Source organism: Hakea prostrata, chromosome 4 (genome assembly GCF_041222555.1).
Source record: "Hakea prostrata isolate BN-2017 chromosome 4, UWA_Hpros_2, whole genome shotgun sequence".
Lineage (NCBI taxonomy): Eukaryota > Viridiplantae > Streptophyta > Magnoliopsida > Proteales > Proteaceae > Hakea > Hakea prostrata.
The window spans coordinates 53,941,928-53,960,464 of record NC_142603.1 but is presented as its reverse complement, the minus strand read 5'-3'; the positions used below and the strand labels follow the sequence as shown (position 1 = coordinate 53,960,464).

Below are 18,537 nucleotides of genomic sequence, written 5' to 3'. Positions count from 1 at the left end.
TGATTTATTCCTTTGAGTATTGGACTCATGTAATTCATTTATAATATTGGATTATTTTCCCTGATATATACAACATTATTACAGAGGAACCGGGATCTTGGGTGTCGCACCACGGTTGTCGGGCGGGACCGATACCGGCGAGTGGGGTATGACAATATCAGGTTAAAAATAGGTATTAAAACAAGATAATACAACAAGATTGATAAACATAAGTACACAAACCACACTAATCGAACCAGGTTTAACAGAAAATGAGCCGAATCAATAATCACAATATGTGGTAGTTAACAAATTCATTCAAAAAAATCAAGATGTAACAATATACATATTAAATGCTTTGGCCGAACCATATTGCAGAAGAACTGTACCCATATCAGAGTCATAGTAAACAATGGTTAACAATAATCGTTCTAAATTATCAAAAATCTTAACCATATGCCCTAACACACCCTCACAGAGTTTGATTGCATAAAACCCCTCTAGATTTCACCAAGAACCAAACCCTAATCGTTGTTCTAATACTACTGTTGCGAGTTGGTGATTAACTTGATGCAAGATTAATATAATAATAGCAAAGAATAGAGGAACACATGAAGAGTTTGATAACGGAGTTCAACCAAGATGGTTACGTCTCAAAGCTTGGGCAGAACTCTAATCCACTACAACAAGGTGAGATTACAGTTACAGTACTTGTTCAAGAACATGATGGAATATAGATCTAAGCCCTAGACCTCAAACCCCCCATGAAATCCGATCCGACTCAAGAAGATCAAACAAGGATAAACACCAGCCAGCGGTTCACTTGAAATCAAATGAGATGGGCACCCCATCAATTTGTATGAACTTTGTAGCAACCCCACCATTCCCAAGTAAGTATTCAAGTCTATGCATGCATATGATGCACAAAACACATATTTTTGTCCTGCCCATTTCTTAGATGAAAATGGACTATCCATTTCCTTATGAATGAGTGACACGCGTCCAATGTTAGATCTAAGGAATGAGGTTAAATTTAAAAGATATAAAGTTGTTTATTTATATTTAACATCAACCCTTAGATCTAACCTTAGACACATGTCACTCATCCATAAGAAAATAGAAATCCATTTCCACATCAAAAGTCGACAAGATAAAAATCCCACAAAACGGTGCAAACCCAGGAGACAAGAGTGTTGTTGTCTCTAGTTTTCATCCTCAAATTCCACTCTAGAAACGTGAGATGTAGCTATCTCAAATCTTGTGGTAAAATTTTAGATACTAGAAAAACTCCAAACCATTCCAAATCTTATCTTATCTCTCCATTTTCACCCTTTAACCTTCCTCTTTCCACTATGTACACTCTCTCTTTTAGAACCATATATAAAAATTGGACTTTGGATGTATACATGGTGCATACAACAGTGCTAATAGAAATTTCATTATGTATCTTCTATTATCATAGGGAGATTCCTTGATTTGTATTTTAATAACTTAACTCATCTCAAGTCAAAAGTTTGTCATTTCAGCCAGATAAGTAGATCAGTAATGCTTGGTTTCGGTTAGACACAAAATTGTAACCCTTTTGAGCTTTTCTCCCCCAGGAGTTCCAGTTGACTCTTTTCCTCCAACTAGCAGAATTCTGGTGATTCCAACAAAATTTTCACTCTGAAAAGAAAACAACAATGAACTAGAAAGTGATCTTCTAAACAGTAAACACCTTCTGGTGTGACTCTCTCTCTCAATTTGTCATACGGATGATGATTTGATTATTTTGATCATGAATAAAAAAGAGACGATCAGGATAATTGAACTTTTAGCAAAGCAAATTACAAAACTAATTGAACTTTTAAGTAAATTTGAGCAATGTTTCAACTATTTAAACTCCAGAAATGAAAACAAGGATCGAACTAAAAAAAAGTTTACATTGGTCATTGTTCTATAATATGCCATGCACTAACAAAGCTAAGAATTAACCGTCAGTCAATCATCATTCTCCATATTAACTTTAATAACAGAACCCTCACAGATATAATGAGCGTAGAGAGGAAACTCGTCATCCAGCAATGGCATTTCTGCATGATAGAGGTTCATGGTCTCTATTGGAATTTCTGAAATCTGATGAATCCTCTCCTTCAATGTCGATACAGTAGCCTCATCAGTCAAACTTAATACATAAGTTGCAATGTTGGTCTCAACTGCAATACGAATTACACCATGGGGTGAGAAGGTGTAATTCATACATATCAGGGTTCCATCTTTTACTCCATGGTAATCGAGGGTTTTTTCATCTGCTAATTTCTTCCCATCCAACAATATTTCTTGTTGAGCAGTTTTGGCACCTGTCTCTTCTTCCAACATCTCTTTCAATTCAAGTACAGTCATTGAAGGTTGTGCAGGTAACTTATGTAGGATATGATGATCAGTTTCAATGGAGATCAACATTTTACCAGTTAAGCTTAACCTGGAACTAAGATATCATTAAGGGAAAATTTTGAGAAAAAATAAATTGAGAACTATTACCTAGAAAAATTGAAGAAAAGAAAGAGATGTGTTGAACTGTTACCTGAAGATGGCAAGAATCAATATCTAAAGATGACTACCACCCTCTAAGATTTGAAGTGCAACGCAAAAGGTGGGCTACTTAATTTCAAAATTCATGTTTATTTGATGTTTATTTTAACTTGCAAGTCGCATGATATGCTCATCTGAAGAGTTGTTACTGCATCTCTCTTCTATTCAGAAGCCCAACTAGTGGTTTGGTTTTTCAAGCAGAGTAAGAGAAGTAGGATTGGGCTGGGCTAAGAAAACATAAGGTTGGGTTGAGGTTTTGATAAGCCCTGTCATTTTAGCTTTCTAATAGGTAAGGTTGTGTCACCACTCTCCAAGATTGAAGATAGATTAAGAACGCCAAGAAAATATGAAGGTAAATGGGGAGAAGAAGGGTCTCCTGAATTCATTGGAAGCCATCACTATTTCATTTGCAGATTCAAATTAGGTAGTTTGTGCAAAGTCCTCAAATCTATCATCTCCTGGTCTAATAGATGATAGAACCACTTTCTTCACTCAGCTGAATCACTCATGCACCACCCATAAACACAAACATGCACAGAGAAACTAGAGCAGAAGAACTGATTCATTCATAAATTCACTCATTCAAAGGAAAATACTACAGCAACACAACTCTAGCTAATCAGTTCATTAAATCCAAAACTTCAATGCATCAACTCAACTAGAAGACCAGATTTCACCTACCTTCCTAAACCTTACCCAAGAGTAGAACTCTCTCCCAGCAAGTACACCTTGTTCTTCCTTACTGACTCCTACCCTGGTCCTCCCCTCTAAATATCCCCGTAGTTCTCCTAACTAGTACCCTTTCCACGTAACCCACATTCTCTAAAAAGTACAAGCTCTGCTGTACTGTGCATGGTTGAGGTTGCTCACCTATGCCTGCTTGCCAACAGTCCTCTCACTTGCTCTTGCCTCCAGTGGGCTCGGCTGGATTTGATCCCCTCCTGCCCTCCCCTTTTTATGGGTGTATATGCCTTAGTTACCAGTGGCTTATCACAACACTTTCAAGTCACCAGTTCATCTGCTCTCCCTTGTCTCCTCTCCTTTTCCCCTTCCACGTATCCTTTTTCTCAATCGTTCTCCCCAACTAGATTCAACAGTGGATTCAATGGTTTTCTTCCTTCAGAAAGTCGGAGCAGGAAAAGATTTTGTGGTTCAGAGTAAGCTGAAAAACTTCAGAGAATTCCCTGAGCAAGGAATCATGAGTAACATCTATCAGATGATGGGAAGTGTGTTCTGTTCCTGATCCACTGGAAGATCCAGATTCTTGCACAAGTCTCTCAATGCTTCCAACCTGACGGTCCCTTATGCCACAGGGAACTATATGTTGAAAGGGTGTTAGATCCGTGGTAACATTTAGTGCTAAGCCATGATATGTTATCCATCGAGAGATGCGAATCCCAATGGCAGCTAGCTTCTGATTGCCTGAAAGAGATATAAAAATAAATATATATAAATAAATAAAAACTCACAGAAGGGGCAAGGACACTCTATGGGACATCATTGTGTTGCTGAGAAAAATTCACCAAGCTATACGTGGATAGGTAAATTTTATTTTTTTGGTGAATGGAAGGGTAAATTTTCAACTCCCCCAATTCAGAATTTTCAATCCTCAGGCACCATAAAAGTCCAATCATAAGCTGTTCACCAACCATACTATTACTAATACAAGACATTCATACTGTGCCAGAAGTGGATCACTAGAAATAATTAAAAGAAACACGAGGTAACAATTCATAATGTAGCACATATAATCAGTTAAATCACATAAACACAATTAACCATGAAAGCATGAGAATGTCGAGTTTGGGAAGCCACAGTAGTAGAAAGGGTGGATATAAATTGATTCTAAGTGATATTAAACCCATAACCATTACAATTAAAGGCATGAAAATAATCATCTCAAGCAAGGTGGTTCAGCTGTTCAGTTTCAGAAGCAGAAAATACCCAGGGATATCTTAGCAGTTTCACAACTCATCTAGTGTATATACAAGAACAACTGTAGGCACTGCTACCAACTCTGAAACTGTTCAGGTGACCTAACAACTGCCCCCAAGGTAATTCTATCAAAAAACAAGCAAAATTATCGTCCATTGCCATATGCTGTTCTTATCAATAGGGTCGATACATTGTTACCTTCTCAGAGCATGGTCAAATTAGAACCATTGTCTGACACTAAGACTTGGTTGGTGGTCAAAAAACTGAGAAGGAGAGAGATCTCACTAAGACAGTGCATTTTTTGGACTGAACTCATTTCGCCATCTCAGAGGTTCTTTACTTTGGGTTTGAAACTTCGTCTATGGCCTATTTTGGAACTTCCAAACACAATGGCACTATTAGATTTTGTAAAAACTAAGTTGAACTAAGAGTCTGACTTTGGACCATGGTTGTTAATGATATGACATACTAAAAGTCTGAGATAACCTATTCTACACATAATTTAATGATAGAAAGTAATCAACTCTTACTTTTGATGTATGACAATTTTAATAACCATTAAAAAGGGGGGAAAGTGCAAACTTCATCAACCTTGACATAGACCTCATCATTATATTAGCAGTCTCGCTCGTTCTCACTTGAGACACTTGACTCACTCATACATCAAATACTACAGCGCTAAGCTGCTAATACATCATTCCAATGTTAAAATGCTAATTCCAAACACAAACTACACCAACTGAAACTCAGAAGAATGTCAGCCTCTGCATGTAACAAGACGGCTTCCCATGAAATAGTGGTGCAAAGAATCAAATTCTCACCCAACCAACATGTTTTGAACAATTTTTATTGGAAAAGGCAAAAAGAAGATTTGGGAGAAAGTGGCTTGCCTTAGCTTAAATTTGTTCAAATCTAATCTGCTTTCGTTATAGATGTCACACAAAGCAGGGATGATTTATGATATGCAGCTGCTCTGAAAAATTCTCCCTAAAAAAGCAAGCTCATAGGTGATATTGCAACACTCCAGGAGTCAACGGCACTAAGAGGATCAAGTCATGTGAAGATCTCTACCAACTTTATCGAGATATTTGTTTTTTGATAATAAGGGGCTGGGATGGGATGTCTACCAAGATATGCTACTTCATTATCTCATAGGACACCTCATCTTTGAATGTGAAAATAAAGAGATATTTCCAATATCTCAGTCAGATCTTAATGAGTTTTTGTACTGTAGTGAAGACAACAGCCAAGATAGCAACCCCAGCTAAAATGAACAACATAAAATTATATACATGATTTGTATAGAAGTTTAGTTTTTTAAACAAAAGAGAGCATGTTTCTCCCTATTAAACTCAGTTAAGTCACGTAACTCATCCAATGTTTTACTGTCCATGCACATTAGAAGCAATCTTGAATCCTCATTTACCAAATCCTCGACAAAAGCACTAAATAAATAAAAAAGACAACATACATCCGAAACATAAAAGAACAAAAAGATAACATACAACCAGAACACATAAGAACCTATATTGCCAGAAACTCATCGTTACTGCAAGAAGGAAACCATACAATCCGTCTGGTTTCATGACAAATCAGCAGGGGAAAAAATAACAGAACAGAGACAGTTGGGAGTGCCAATTGGGTAATCAGATCTGCGGAGAGGGTCACAAAAGTCATAATATTTTTCCAGCCGTGGAAAAGATATCTTCCTGACAAAGACAAACTGGCTCTTCAGTGAAGACATTGGTTTTGAAGCATAGAAATGTTCCTGTGTAGGAGGTTGATGTAGGTAGGACACAGAAGGTGTTAGTTCTAAGATCTACTTCCTCTTCTAAACCTCTTCGGCAGGAAAATGAGGTTATGGAGTTGAGACATCAGATGGGAACTTTCAATACATAAAGTTTACAAGAGCCTAGTTGAGAGCTGTTTGACTGATAGAGGAGCTTCTTCTATGTTTGTTCTGATTTCCTATACAACCCTTGTAAAGCCAGATTCCACCAAGGCCAAGACAAGGTTCCCTACTTCCCATTGCTTCTCTCAACAGCAGCAGTTGCAACTTGCAACAGAATATTATCAATGCTGCTTCAGTGACTTCTACAAGGAAGAGAGAGCTAGAAACAGAAAGGAATTGCCAACTCTATAGGATACACATAATGAATGTCTCCCAGAGGGAGATGGAACAAGAACTGAGTAGTTGTTCCCCCCGGCCTTTTTTTCTTTTTCTTTTTTTTTTGGGGGGGGGGGGGGGGGGTTGTCATGGGGTGTGTGTTCTGTTATTCTGTCAGAGCAAGATCTTGATGACCAAGTTGGGGCACCCACCTCCATTGGAACATATGCCTGGGGTCTTCATGGATGAGAACTGGCAGTTAGGCGAGGCTCAGCCGATCAGGTGTTCTCTGTTTCCCAGTGAAGACATGGAAAGAGGACTTTTGCATGGGTTATTACATAACCAGCAAAAAGATTTCATAGGAGGCGAAATGTGAAAACAGTGAGATATTTTATTATTACTTCCTCTTCTGTCTCCATTGATCTATTTTCTTTTCTTCAACCACTCTAGGGACAATGTCCCTGTTGTTTGTTGATTTATGTCCCTTTTGTCGTCTCACTCTCCCCCACCACCACCCACCCCTCTTCCCATTTTCCCATAATGGTGATTGGACTCAGACAAGGATATAAGTGAGCTCCGCCTCAAGTCTAACAACCTCATCTACTCCTTTGTGGAGTCACATAAAGATTAGCTTACTAAGCACACTGGCCAAATCAACCAAGAGGCTTTCACTGCAGCCCAAATGGTTGATCAGCTGATCCACAACCACCAAACGTGTGTGCTTTTGGCTTGGTGATATAAAAAGAATGTGATGTCAATGTCATCATGACAGTCATGATATGTGTCACCTGCATGGTAGACCAACCATAAAACCCATTTCCTTTTGGATTGCTGATATAAAGAAAAGTGAGTGTCTAAGGCTCTTTTTGGTATCAAATCTCATTTTCTATTATGCCTATTTAAAAGAAATAAGTACAAGAATTCATTATTGGTCAAGAATGAAAAATGGTTTGGTGAATTTTGTCAAAAATAAATTATGAAATGAAAAATAAGTTTGGTGTCAAAATAAAACATTGTTAGTAGATAATAGTGAGCAAGTGATAAAAGAGGGAAAAGTTACGGTTTTTATAAAAAAAATAATTTAAAAAAAAAAAAGTGTGTATTGACTATTTTACCTCATCTTAACCATAAAGTTTTAAGTAAACTCGTGTATAAATGAAGAGAATGAAATTCGCACCATAATTCATAATTGACAAAAAGTTCATTATGGATTTTGGAAGATTTTCTATTATTTTAAATAAAAATAAAAGTGATAATAAATGCCAAACAACTTAAAATAATGAAAAAACCTCATAATAGAGAATGAGAATTGATACCAAAAAGAGCCTAAGTCATCATGACAGTCATGGCATGTGTCACCTCATGGTAGACCAATGCCACATGTTCTTTGATGCTTTATCATTATCATGGACATGGTTGGAAGTTAAAGTGGCAAGACAGTGATGTAAATTGTCCAAAGCTTGCCTCCAAAAGTGTTATGCCATACTACTGCCTAATCTGCAATGGTCACTCATCTTTAGTTTCTGATACTGCTCATATCAGAAATGATCATATGTCAGTATCTTGGACATGATTTTCCCACCATAGAGGAATCTAATTCTGAAGTTGGCCATGGAAAAGGTAAAAACTGATAACTTTGACTTTCCTCTTTTTTTTTTGGTGCAACTTTGACTTTCCTAAAACTAGAATTTCCTCACTGAGATCCAAGGTAACTTGACTTAGAAATAAAATGAATCAAATCATATAAAGAAATAAGTCCAATATTACCATTAGTGTGAAAATTGATACATACTTAATTTTTTGGCCTACAGCTTTTTTTCAGATATGCTGGACTGATAGTGTTAGCATCCCTGTAAAATATCCCTAAGAAATCCTTGTTTCAGCGTACCAGACATCTTGTTAAGCATTTAATGAAATACTCATGCATCATTTATCAGAACAACCTAGCAGAAGAGTTATAAAGCAGTTGATGTGCACTGGTAGAAATTCCATAAAAAGGATGACGAGGCATACCAACCCAAACACCAGTTAAACCATCTTGTCGAGAAGCCTTAATAGAAAATGTTGATTGAAGAACTCGAATTACCACTTCTTCAAGTGCCCTTAGGTACCAGTGGAGATCCATCCTATGATACCTCAAATTGAGAATGGGGTACATGACTAGCTACAGAGAGGTATAAACCACAAATCAAAATAAAAGATAAATTAATAAATCATAAAGCTCAAGGGACAAGAAAAAAAATGTCATGAATAAATTAAACAACCTGAAGTTGAAAATGCCAGTTTCAGAAAATGTAACCGCTACATACTCCACACTTTAACAGTCCATGTTGAAGAAACACCACAACCACCAAAATGATAAAATAAAGAATAATAAACCTTTACTAGATCCCTCTACCAAGTATTGTCATTAGACAAAAATGCAGTTCACACCACATCTCCACATTGCAAAGTGAATTTCAGACTGGATCATCTCATATCATTTACGCCAATGCCCTCAAGGCATTCATTGGAAGCAGTCATCCAAAGGAGTATCAAGGCAATCCCCACCTTGCTTTTCATGACCATAATAGACCACATGGATATCACCAACCAATTCCCAAGTGTGCCAACCTGCAAGGCAATGGGATGGAGACCTCCACAAAGAGACCCTTGCGAAGGAACAGTTGAAGGTAATAGGCAGCGGTAAATAGAATTCCCATGGATATTGGGGATACTGAAATGCATTGAACTAAGAAAAGGACAGAAGAGACGAATTTACTTAAGATGGGTGCCAAAGAAACCAAAGATAGACATTGGAACTGTGACAGTAAGGAAATTTCAAGGAAGCAATACAGGGGGCATTACAAGCCCCTTCTGCTTGTTTATGTGGTTCATTAGGCAATGTGGGAGGGGTGCAAATAGAGTTTTATAGATCTGGAAGTGGAGGACTGGCAAGGCATGCCTGGGCTACTGTGGTAGTGTCCATGATATCCATGAATAGAGGGAGAAGTAACAATTGGCAAGGGAGTGGACGGAGAGGAGGATAGTGGAGGGAGGAGTTGATCTGGGGGAGCACTGAATGGGTATGGAGGGGAGCCACATGGATAAACATTGGGATAATAGAACATGAGAGAAATGAAGTGGGTGAAGCCAACAGGTACTCAAGCTGGGTAACAGATGATACAAGGCAAGTTCCCCATCGTAACACCCCAAACTCCATGTGGAGGAGAAAGTTGTCATTGATCAAGGATCAACATTACTTAGGTAATGAACTCAAACACACAAAGGGATTTCTCCATGGAAAAAGTGAATAGGTCAAATCCACTAAAAGAACAATAAAATTGCAACAGAAATTTATTTAAATATAAATCATAAATATTGTCATGAATTGTCTTATAGTTCCATCGAAATCCAAAATAAACTTCTAAATTCCAAGAATTACAATTACCAAAAGTCTCCATTAACTATCCTAAGAAATAAAATAGACATGAGCTTGACCTTCATACTCCAAATATCCACCATCCCCCTAATCAAGTTCATCTATAGAAGGGGTATGTTTTAGAAAGAAACTTAGCAAGTAAAATCAAGTACAAATCAACATTTTTCTTTTCTATTTAACCAAATAACAATTTTATACAAAATAAATTAACTGACATGTATAAAAAACAGTCATGACATGCTTAATTACACGGATGAGACTCAATAATGATAACAAGACATAAGTATACACCTTCCCACCGGTCTAGGGTTGATAGAATGTCTTATGTTGTTACATGGCCTGCGCGCATTACACAACCCAACATCCATCCTAACCAAATGTTTCAAACTCAATGCATGTTTCATGCCATTACATGGGTTGTGTGCATTATACACCCTAATATACATCTTCCTCCAAAACACAACTATCATCCCATATGCATCTTACTAGTCTAAGGTCAATAGGATGTCTCTCACGCCATTACATGGCCTGCAAACGTCCCTACCACAACCCAACATCCATCTACCCTAACCGAATGTTTTGAAATCAATGTATGTTACATGCTGTTACATGGCCTGCGTACATTACACAGCCTTAACATGCATTCTCATCCAAAACACCTATGCTAACTTGACATCACATGGATACTAAATACAAGTACGATCATGGCACACCTCGATGAATCATATGAAAACAATGCAAGATTATATGAGAATATGAAAATACAATTTATTTTAGCCCGCTAAAATTTAATTATGATTGAATTCTAACAACTACAAGATCGTTATCAAATCGATACAAAAATACAAAAATGACAATCTAATAAGACAAAATCTAAGAACATAGTCATACACAAAAGATCAAATTAATAAGTTTAAAGAAGAGATTTGACTACTAATAAATCATCATAGTCTACTAAGACATAATCTTTAAATAAAAAAACATATTCATGCTCATAGATCAAATTAGTAAATTTAAAGAATAAATTGACAACTAATCAATCTTGATAATCTACAAGACATAATCTAAAAACATACATACTAAAGGACAAGAACATATTCATTCTACAAATAAATCAGGATAACCTAATAAGACATAATCTATAAACATATTCATACTCAAATATTAAATTAATAAATTCAAGAAAAGATCAATTACTAACAAATCATGTTAATCTAATAACCTGATCGTACAAAAAAATAATATCATGTTGAGTATAAGGTTGCACTTACCATAGCGTAGTCACAACGAACGATAATTCACCCTTAGATAGAGGAGCTTCAATGCACAATCTAACCTTGTTGATCCCTTCGTCCTGCCACTCCTCTTCTACTCCTTACAGTCTCTCATCCCTATTCCTCACTAAACTGATCAGAATATTAAGTTCTTATCACCCCTCTCTCTCTCTCTCTCTCTCTCTCTCTCTCTCTCTCTCTCTCTCTCTCTCTCCTCCCACGTTTTCTTCCCCATATTTGACTTTCTACATATTTCATTCCCCATATGAAACTTTCTACATATTTCCTTCCCCATATTTAACTTTTTACATATCTATCTTTTCTTTTCTTTTCTTATATGTAATATTATTTTCTTCCCCATATTTAACTTTCTACATAATTTTCTTTTCTTTTCTTATATATAATATTTTATTTTCTTTAATATTTGTTTTCCTTGTTTAATGTTTCCTTCCTTGGCTTATTCTCTAGTCTAATATTTGTTTTTTATCCCTAAATTTCCAGACATGAATTTCTTTCTTTTAGAAAGTCAAATATTAGACCAAATTAAGCCAAGAAAAGAAACATTAAACAAGGAAAACAAAAACAAATATTAAATAAAGTCATATTTCATATAAGAAAAGAAAAAACAAATATGTAAAAAGTTAAATATGGGGAAGAAAAGAAAAGACAAATACATAGAAAGTTAAATATGGGGAATGAAATATATAAAAAGTTAAATTTGGGGAAGGAAATATGTAGAAAACCAAATATAGGAAAGAAAATATGTACGAAGTCAAATATGGAGAAGAAAACGTGGGGGGAGAGAGAGAATAGAGGATTGAGAAATTGAGGTAAAGTAGGAGGGGAAAAAGGAGAAAAAAATCGTGGAAATTTTGATGGATTGAGGAGTTGGGGAATCGTAGAAAATTGATGTTATAAAATAGGGGTGATAAGAACCCAATATTCCATTAGTTTAGTGAGGAATAGAGACAAGAGACTATAAGGAATAGAAGAGGAGAGGCAAGGCGAAGGGAACAACAAATTTAAAAGTGTGCATTGAAGCCCCTCTATCTAAGGGTGAATTACCATTCGTTTTGTGACTTCGCAATGGTAAGTGCAACCTCACACTCTCAACATGATATTATTTTTTTGTACGATTGGATTATTAGATTAACATGATTTATCAGTAATTGATCTTTTCTTCAATTTACTAAGTTGATTTTTGACCATGAATATGTTTTTAGATTGTCCCATTAGAATTATCATAATTTATTAGTAGAATGAATATGTTTTTGCGTTTGAGTATGAATATGTTTTTAGATTATGTCTTAGATTATCAATGATTTATTAGTAGTCAATCTCTTCTTTAAATTTATTAACTTGATCTATGAGCATGAATATGGCTCTTTTTTTCCCTAGAATGTGTTATTAGACTATCATGATTTATTCGTAGTCAATCTCTTATTTAAACCTACTGATTTGATCTTTTATGTATGAATATGTTCTCAGATTTTGTCTTATTTAGTTTGCCCTTCTTGTATTTTTGTATCGATTTGATAACGATATTATAGTTGTTAGAATTCAATCATAATGAAATTTTAGTGGGCTAAACTATCATATTTTTATTCTCTCATAAGATCTTGCATTCTTAGCATATGATTCATCTTGGCATGCCATGATCATACTTGCATTTCGTATCCAATGTGATGTTGAGTTAGCATAGATGTTTTGGATGAGAATGTATCTTAAAGCTGCATAACGTGCACAGGCCATGTAATGGCATGAAACATACATTTATTTCAAAACATTCGATTAAGGTAGATGAATGTTGGGTTGTGTAACGCGTGCAAGCTATGTAATGGCATGGGACATCCTATTGACCCTAGACCAGTAGATGCATATGGAATTATAATTGTGTTTTGGAGGAAGGTGTATATAAGGGTGTATAACGTGCACAGGCCATGTAACAACATAAAGCATACATTGAGTTTGAAACATTAGCTTAGAATAGATGGATGTTAGGTTGTGTAACACACGTAGACCATATAACAGCATTGGGCATCCTATCGACCCTAGACCAGTGGGAAGGTGATTTACTCATGTCTTGTTAACATCATTGAGTCTCATCCATATCATTAAACACGTCATAATTATTTTTTATACATGTCAGTTAATTTATTTTGTATAAAATTATTATTTGATTAAATAGAAAAATAAAAAGAAAATTGTTGGTTTGCATTTGGTTGCACTTGCTAAATTTCTTCCAGAAACTTACCCCTTCCACAGATGATGGACTCAATCAAGGGGATGACGGATATTTGGAGGATGAAGATCAAGATCATGTCTATTTTATTTCTTAGGATAATTTAAATTTAAAAAATTTTATAATTCTTAGAATTTTGAAGTTTATTTTAGATTTCGAGAACTATAAGACACTTTATGGCAATATTTATGATTTATGTTTGAATAATTTTCCGTTGCAACTCTATTGTGCTTTTGGTGGATTTAATCTATTTACTTTGTCTATGGAGAAATCCCGTTTGAGTTCACCACCTAAGTAATGATGATCCTTGATCAATGACGATTTCTCCTCCACATGGAGATTGGGGTGTTACACCCATGCCCATGGGAGAAAAAAGGGGCTGGGTTAGGACAGCCATATTAGTGGGGACCAGGAATAAAGTGGGAGGCTTGGGATGGCAGCCTCAAGGACAAGCAAGGGAAATAAAATGGGGGGTCTAGGTTGGAAGAACCGAAGGAATGACTCCTCAGTAAATGGGATAAAATTATGAGGAGGTCCATCATACATAACAGACGGAGGGGAGTTTGAGGATGAGATTGTTTGACCTAGTAACATTGTGGGGGTGACTTGCTAAGCGGGGAGGGGTATGGAGAGATAGATTGGCTTTCAAGGAGGAGATATTTGGGGAAGGGTTCTATGAAAGAGAAGAGAGATAAAAGATGGGTGGTTGGATAAACAAATGGGCAATAATCAAAGTCAAGAGTGATGGCAACGTGTCGAGAGGCAAGGAGCTGCACCTGCCATGACCTCAAGAGGAATTTAGGACTGTCGGCAACAACACCAATAGTAGGGAAGGCAGGGAAACCAATGGCTACTTCTAGGCTGAGGACAAGAAGTCTTGAGATATCGACAGTATCACAGCCAAAGGGAAGCCAATGGAGAGCACAATACCAGTTACCATGAGGCCAATGACTTAGGCTGACCCCAGCTTTGAGATCAAAGGCCAGATGAGGGGGAGTAGGATTGGGCTTGCAGAGGAAGTTCAAGGAGGGTAAATTGAGATGACGTGTTTGGTGGTCGAACATGCAATGGTATCTAAAAGGAGGAACTGCTTGAAATCCATGATTAAATTCAAAGAGCACAAATTGGAGTCATTTCCAACCACCTACAAATGAGATACTGGTGAAGTCTCCATCAAACTTATGGTTGGATCGTCTATGTTAGTCATAGGCAACTAAATGGAGAATAGTCAAAATTCCTTTGCAGACAGCTTGATACAGATTTGAGTGAATGCAACCCGATCTTTCTTCTTAGTTCTAGCATCTTATTAAAGGTGTTTCCCCAACACCAAACTAATAATACTAAGACCAGCAGCACACTAGAAGTTTAGGTGGAGACGATAGCAAGGTACTAAGGTCAATTTGATGAAGTTGGAAACATAGTTGTCAAGGCGTCGCCTAATCGTCGCCTCGGTGTCTGGGCTCCTTCGGAGCGCCTCAAATTGGCATCGCCTTATTTTTAGGCAATAAGGCGTCCGCTTTTTATTTTTCTTTTTTAAATCACGAGAAAAATGCCTAATCAAAGACATATATTAAAATACTTATTAGATTCCGATTGTAAAGTATCTATTGTTTGAACCTATATGCATATGTATAATGACGCTACATGTGATCAAATGTTAAAATAAAAATAAAAACAAACAAAATTGAAAGAGAATAAGTTCTTGACTCAAGTCTCTCACTCTCACTCTAATCCCTAATCTCTTTCTCTCTTCCTCTCTTCTTCTCTTCCATCCGCGACGACACTCCGCAAGCAGGGGCCAGCGACAACCAACTTCTTCTCTTCCTTTCTTCTCGCAACTTTTTATTGAGGACCTATTATTTGTGGTTTGTAGTATGTTGGATGACTTGAGGTAGTCTGATATTAGTTTTTTTATTATATAAGATATGATAGATTTAGAGTGAATGAGATGTACACTAAAAATTTCACTTAAAATGCCTCAACCACCTCAAAAGCGCCTCGGAGGGCGCTTTGTCGACTCATTGCCTCAATTAGCCTAAACCGCCTTGCATCGCCTCGTCGCCATGACAACTATGGTTGGAAATGACAAACCCATTGTAGTCGGAAAATTGATTTCCAGCCAGCTTGTCATGGAATTTAGAGCATGCAACATATCGTTTTCGTCAGAAAATTAAAAAAATAATAAAATAATAAAATTATTATAATAATAATAATAATAAATATTAAAAAAAAATAATAAAAACCCACTAGTCATTAGGTAAGTATCAAGATTCCCTTGCAGTCACCATTGCTTGATCAGGAAGAATTTGCCAATATTAAAGAGAGGCTGACTTCCAATGAAATTACCAAAGAATTGAGCCAGTTACTTGCCTTATTATCCAGTAAGCCATTCAGACAGTGAATTGTCTAGGAGCTCCAAAGACCTAAAATTGAAGGAATGCAAAGTGGAGAGAGATCTTTAGAAGGCATAGGTACCTGACTGAAGAGGGCACCATGCCCATTCAAGCCTGGGAAGGTGAGGAGAGGGAGCAAAGCCTCAGCGAGGAGATAAAGGATAGTAGGAGGACCTAGGTGCGGACGGCACCACCTTAGGGAGGCCCAGCACTCGAGGGGAGACAGTCACGGTAGGGAAGGCTCTCATGGGAAAGCACTCATCGTAATTTTGATCCTCTAATAGCATTAGTTTAGTCAACTGCAGACAATAGGAAGTGTCAAGCCTCTGCTTCTCCAAACATGGATTGAGCAGATAAGCAAAACCAATCCCCATCATCGAAACCTTGCTTGCATGGTCAGGGTGTGCATGCCGGAGAATATAAGTTTTGTTCTCAATACCCTTGGCCCCCAGGCCAAAAAAGAAAAAGAAAAAATGCAGCCAATGATAGACTAAATTATAAATCAACACAACATATATATATATATATATAAGAAGAAGAAGTACCTGACCCGGTCCATGGAACGTAACCTCCCCACCACGTTCTGTTTGGTAAACATCATACGGAGCATTCCTCCTGTCAAAATTCAAGTATTTTTCAGAACTACCAGTACCCAGTGTATAAACAGGAGGGTGTTGAAGAATAATTAGATTGTCAGAGCTATCTTCATCCCTTCCTACCAACACCAGCCTTTTTCTTACTACAGATTTTTGCCAGGACCATGCATCTTGATAAGGAATGAGTTCTTTGTACAGATCAACGTATTCACATCTGTAAATTGAAGGAGAGGGCAGGGGGAGAGGAACTGATTAGAATGGGATAGTAGTTTCTTTGGGATAAAAATCCAATTGGCAATATATGGGACACGTCAATCCTGAGTTAACCTCACAAATTTCTGAAAAATATAAGAATGTCATCATCCAATAAGTGGGCAACCAATTAATTCAAAATTTCCAGATCTTGTACGATGTTGATGACTTGAAGAACAAAATTTTGTTACTATTAAATTTAAAACACTATGTTACAAATTGCAAATGTTTGTGGAATAGTATCATAGAGAACCTGACCCTCTGACTCTATGGTTCATCTCCAAGGTGGATACTGGGGCCTTGAAATTGGAGACCTGGTTCAACTTCCACACGACTTTGTAATAGTTAGAATGACATATTTTCCCTGGTGGCAGGCATGCTGGACATGATGTGGCAAAACCACTGCCCTTAGTCGTGTCCAGAATCATCTTCTACTAATTAAACTGGAACAGACAAGCAGAGTAATTTATTTCAGAGCATTAAAGGATGGTGTGTTAAACCTATTCACCATACTAATATTTAGTATCATACTGAAAATCTATGCAACTGATTATTTTATCACATGGAACAAATACCAAATAATGGTTCTCCATTGCCCCTCAGATGCGTAGCTGCATGGAAAACATCATGTTTTAAGGTCCTCCCATCTGAATGGCTGAAGAAAGTAGTATTTGATTTGCAAGTAGAAGAGTCATCATTGTAAGACATAAAAAGACCAAGCAGCACTTGGTTGAGAGATCTGAATTTGTGAGCGTGTCTTATAGAGTGGTTCTATTCCACAAGTAGCTTTGTCCAATTAATTTGTAATGCAATTCAACAGCTTATATTGCTAAAACTTTTGCCTAAGGGGATCCAATTATCCTTTGGCTATGATCCCCAAGCAACATTCTTGGGATGTAGGAGAAAGCCAACTCATGTTCTTAGTTGACCCTGACTTTTTCCATCCTGAGCCTTCCCTGATATTTGATCCTGAATTGAAGCTTAAACTTGATTCAGGACCAGAACTTGATCGTGAATTTGATCCTAAGTCTGAACCTAATTTGAACCTTGATCACCAACTAGTGTTTCTCAGTGGAGGGTGTACAGCACAAAGGTCTGTTGAGTACAATCTTGTGGTTTATGTCGCATAGTATCTACAATGGAGTATTTGGGTATATGTTTATAACATAAATCTGGAGGCACATGTAAATAGTTCACCCAAAAATAGAGGAACATGGCATTAGTCAACACCAGTGTCTCAGAATGATACCAGCAAGGTAATTCAGAACCCCACAGCTCATATTTCAGAGCGATACCAGCAAACATAATTCAAAAACCCATTTTATCACCTTGTTTTTTTTTTTCTTTTCAAACAAACATCACAACCAACATTCACTAAGAATTAATGAATATGGGCAATGCACAAGCACAGGCGGAATTTGGGGATCAGGGAGGACGTGCCCCGGGCATTCACTGGCATTGGGCCAACATAGGCTAGGTTTCATTTCAAAGCGGCGCACTTTGCATAGATTTCAAAGAAGAGAATCATCAAACGGATTATAGAAGAAAATGTACAACAAAAGGCTACTGCAAATCTAAGCACACAGAGAGAAACCCCAAAAGAACAAAACATTACGGGGTGCTTATCAATTCACCCAAACTGGAAAAGAGGTTAGCAACTCAAAAAATATATATATCAAGGCTTTCCAAAGCTGAGCACAGAATATCGCTGGTCACAGAGATGCATCCATCTGAGAAAGGACTTACAGGAGAGAGGAAGGGGAACGG

At 37.0% G+C, this 18,537-nt stretch overlaps 1 protein-coding gene across 1 annotated transcript; it reads right to left on the bottom strand.

The window, feature by feature from the left end:
* Positions 1 to 1,517: 1,517 nt before the first annotated feature.
* Positions 1,518 to 18,501, bottom strand: LOC149019647 (octanoyltransferase LIP2p, chloroplastic-like). The gene is given in 6 exon segments (XM_089153613.1): positions 1,518 to 3,659; positions 3,662 to 3,972; positions 8,606 to 8,756; positions 16,468 to 16,732; positions 17,029 to 17,213; positions 17,346 to 18,501. Coding segments are annotated over 5 exon segments (939 nt in total). The 5' UTR covers positions 17,199 to 17,213; positions 17,346 to 18,501; the 3' UTR covers positions 1,518 to 3,617.
* Between the last annotated feature and the right edge of the window lie 36 nt (positions 18,502 to 18,537).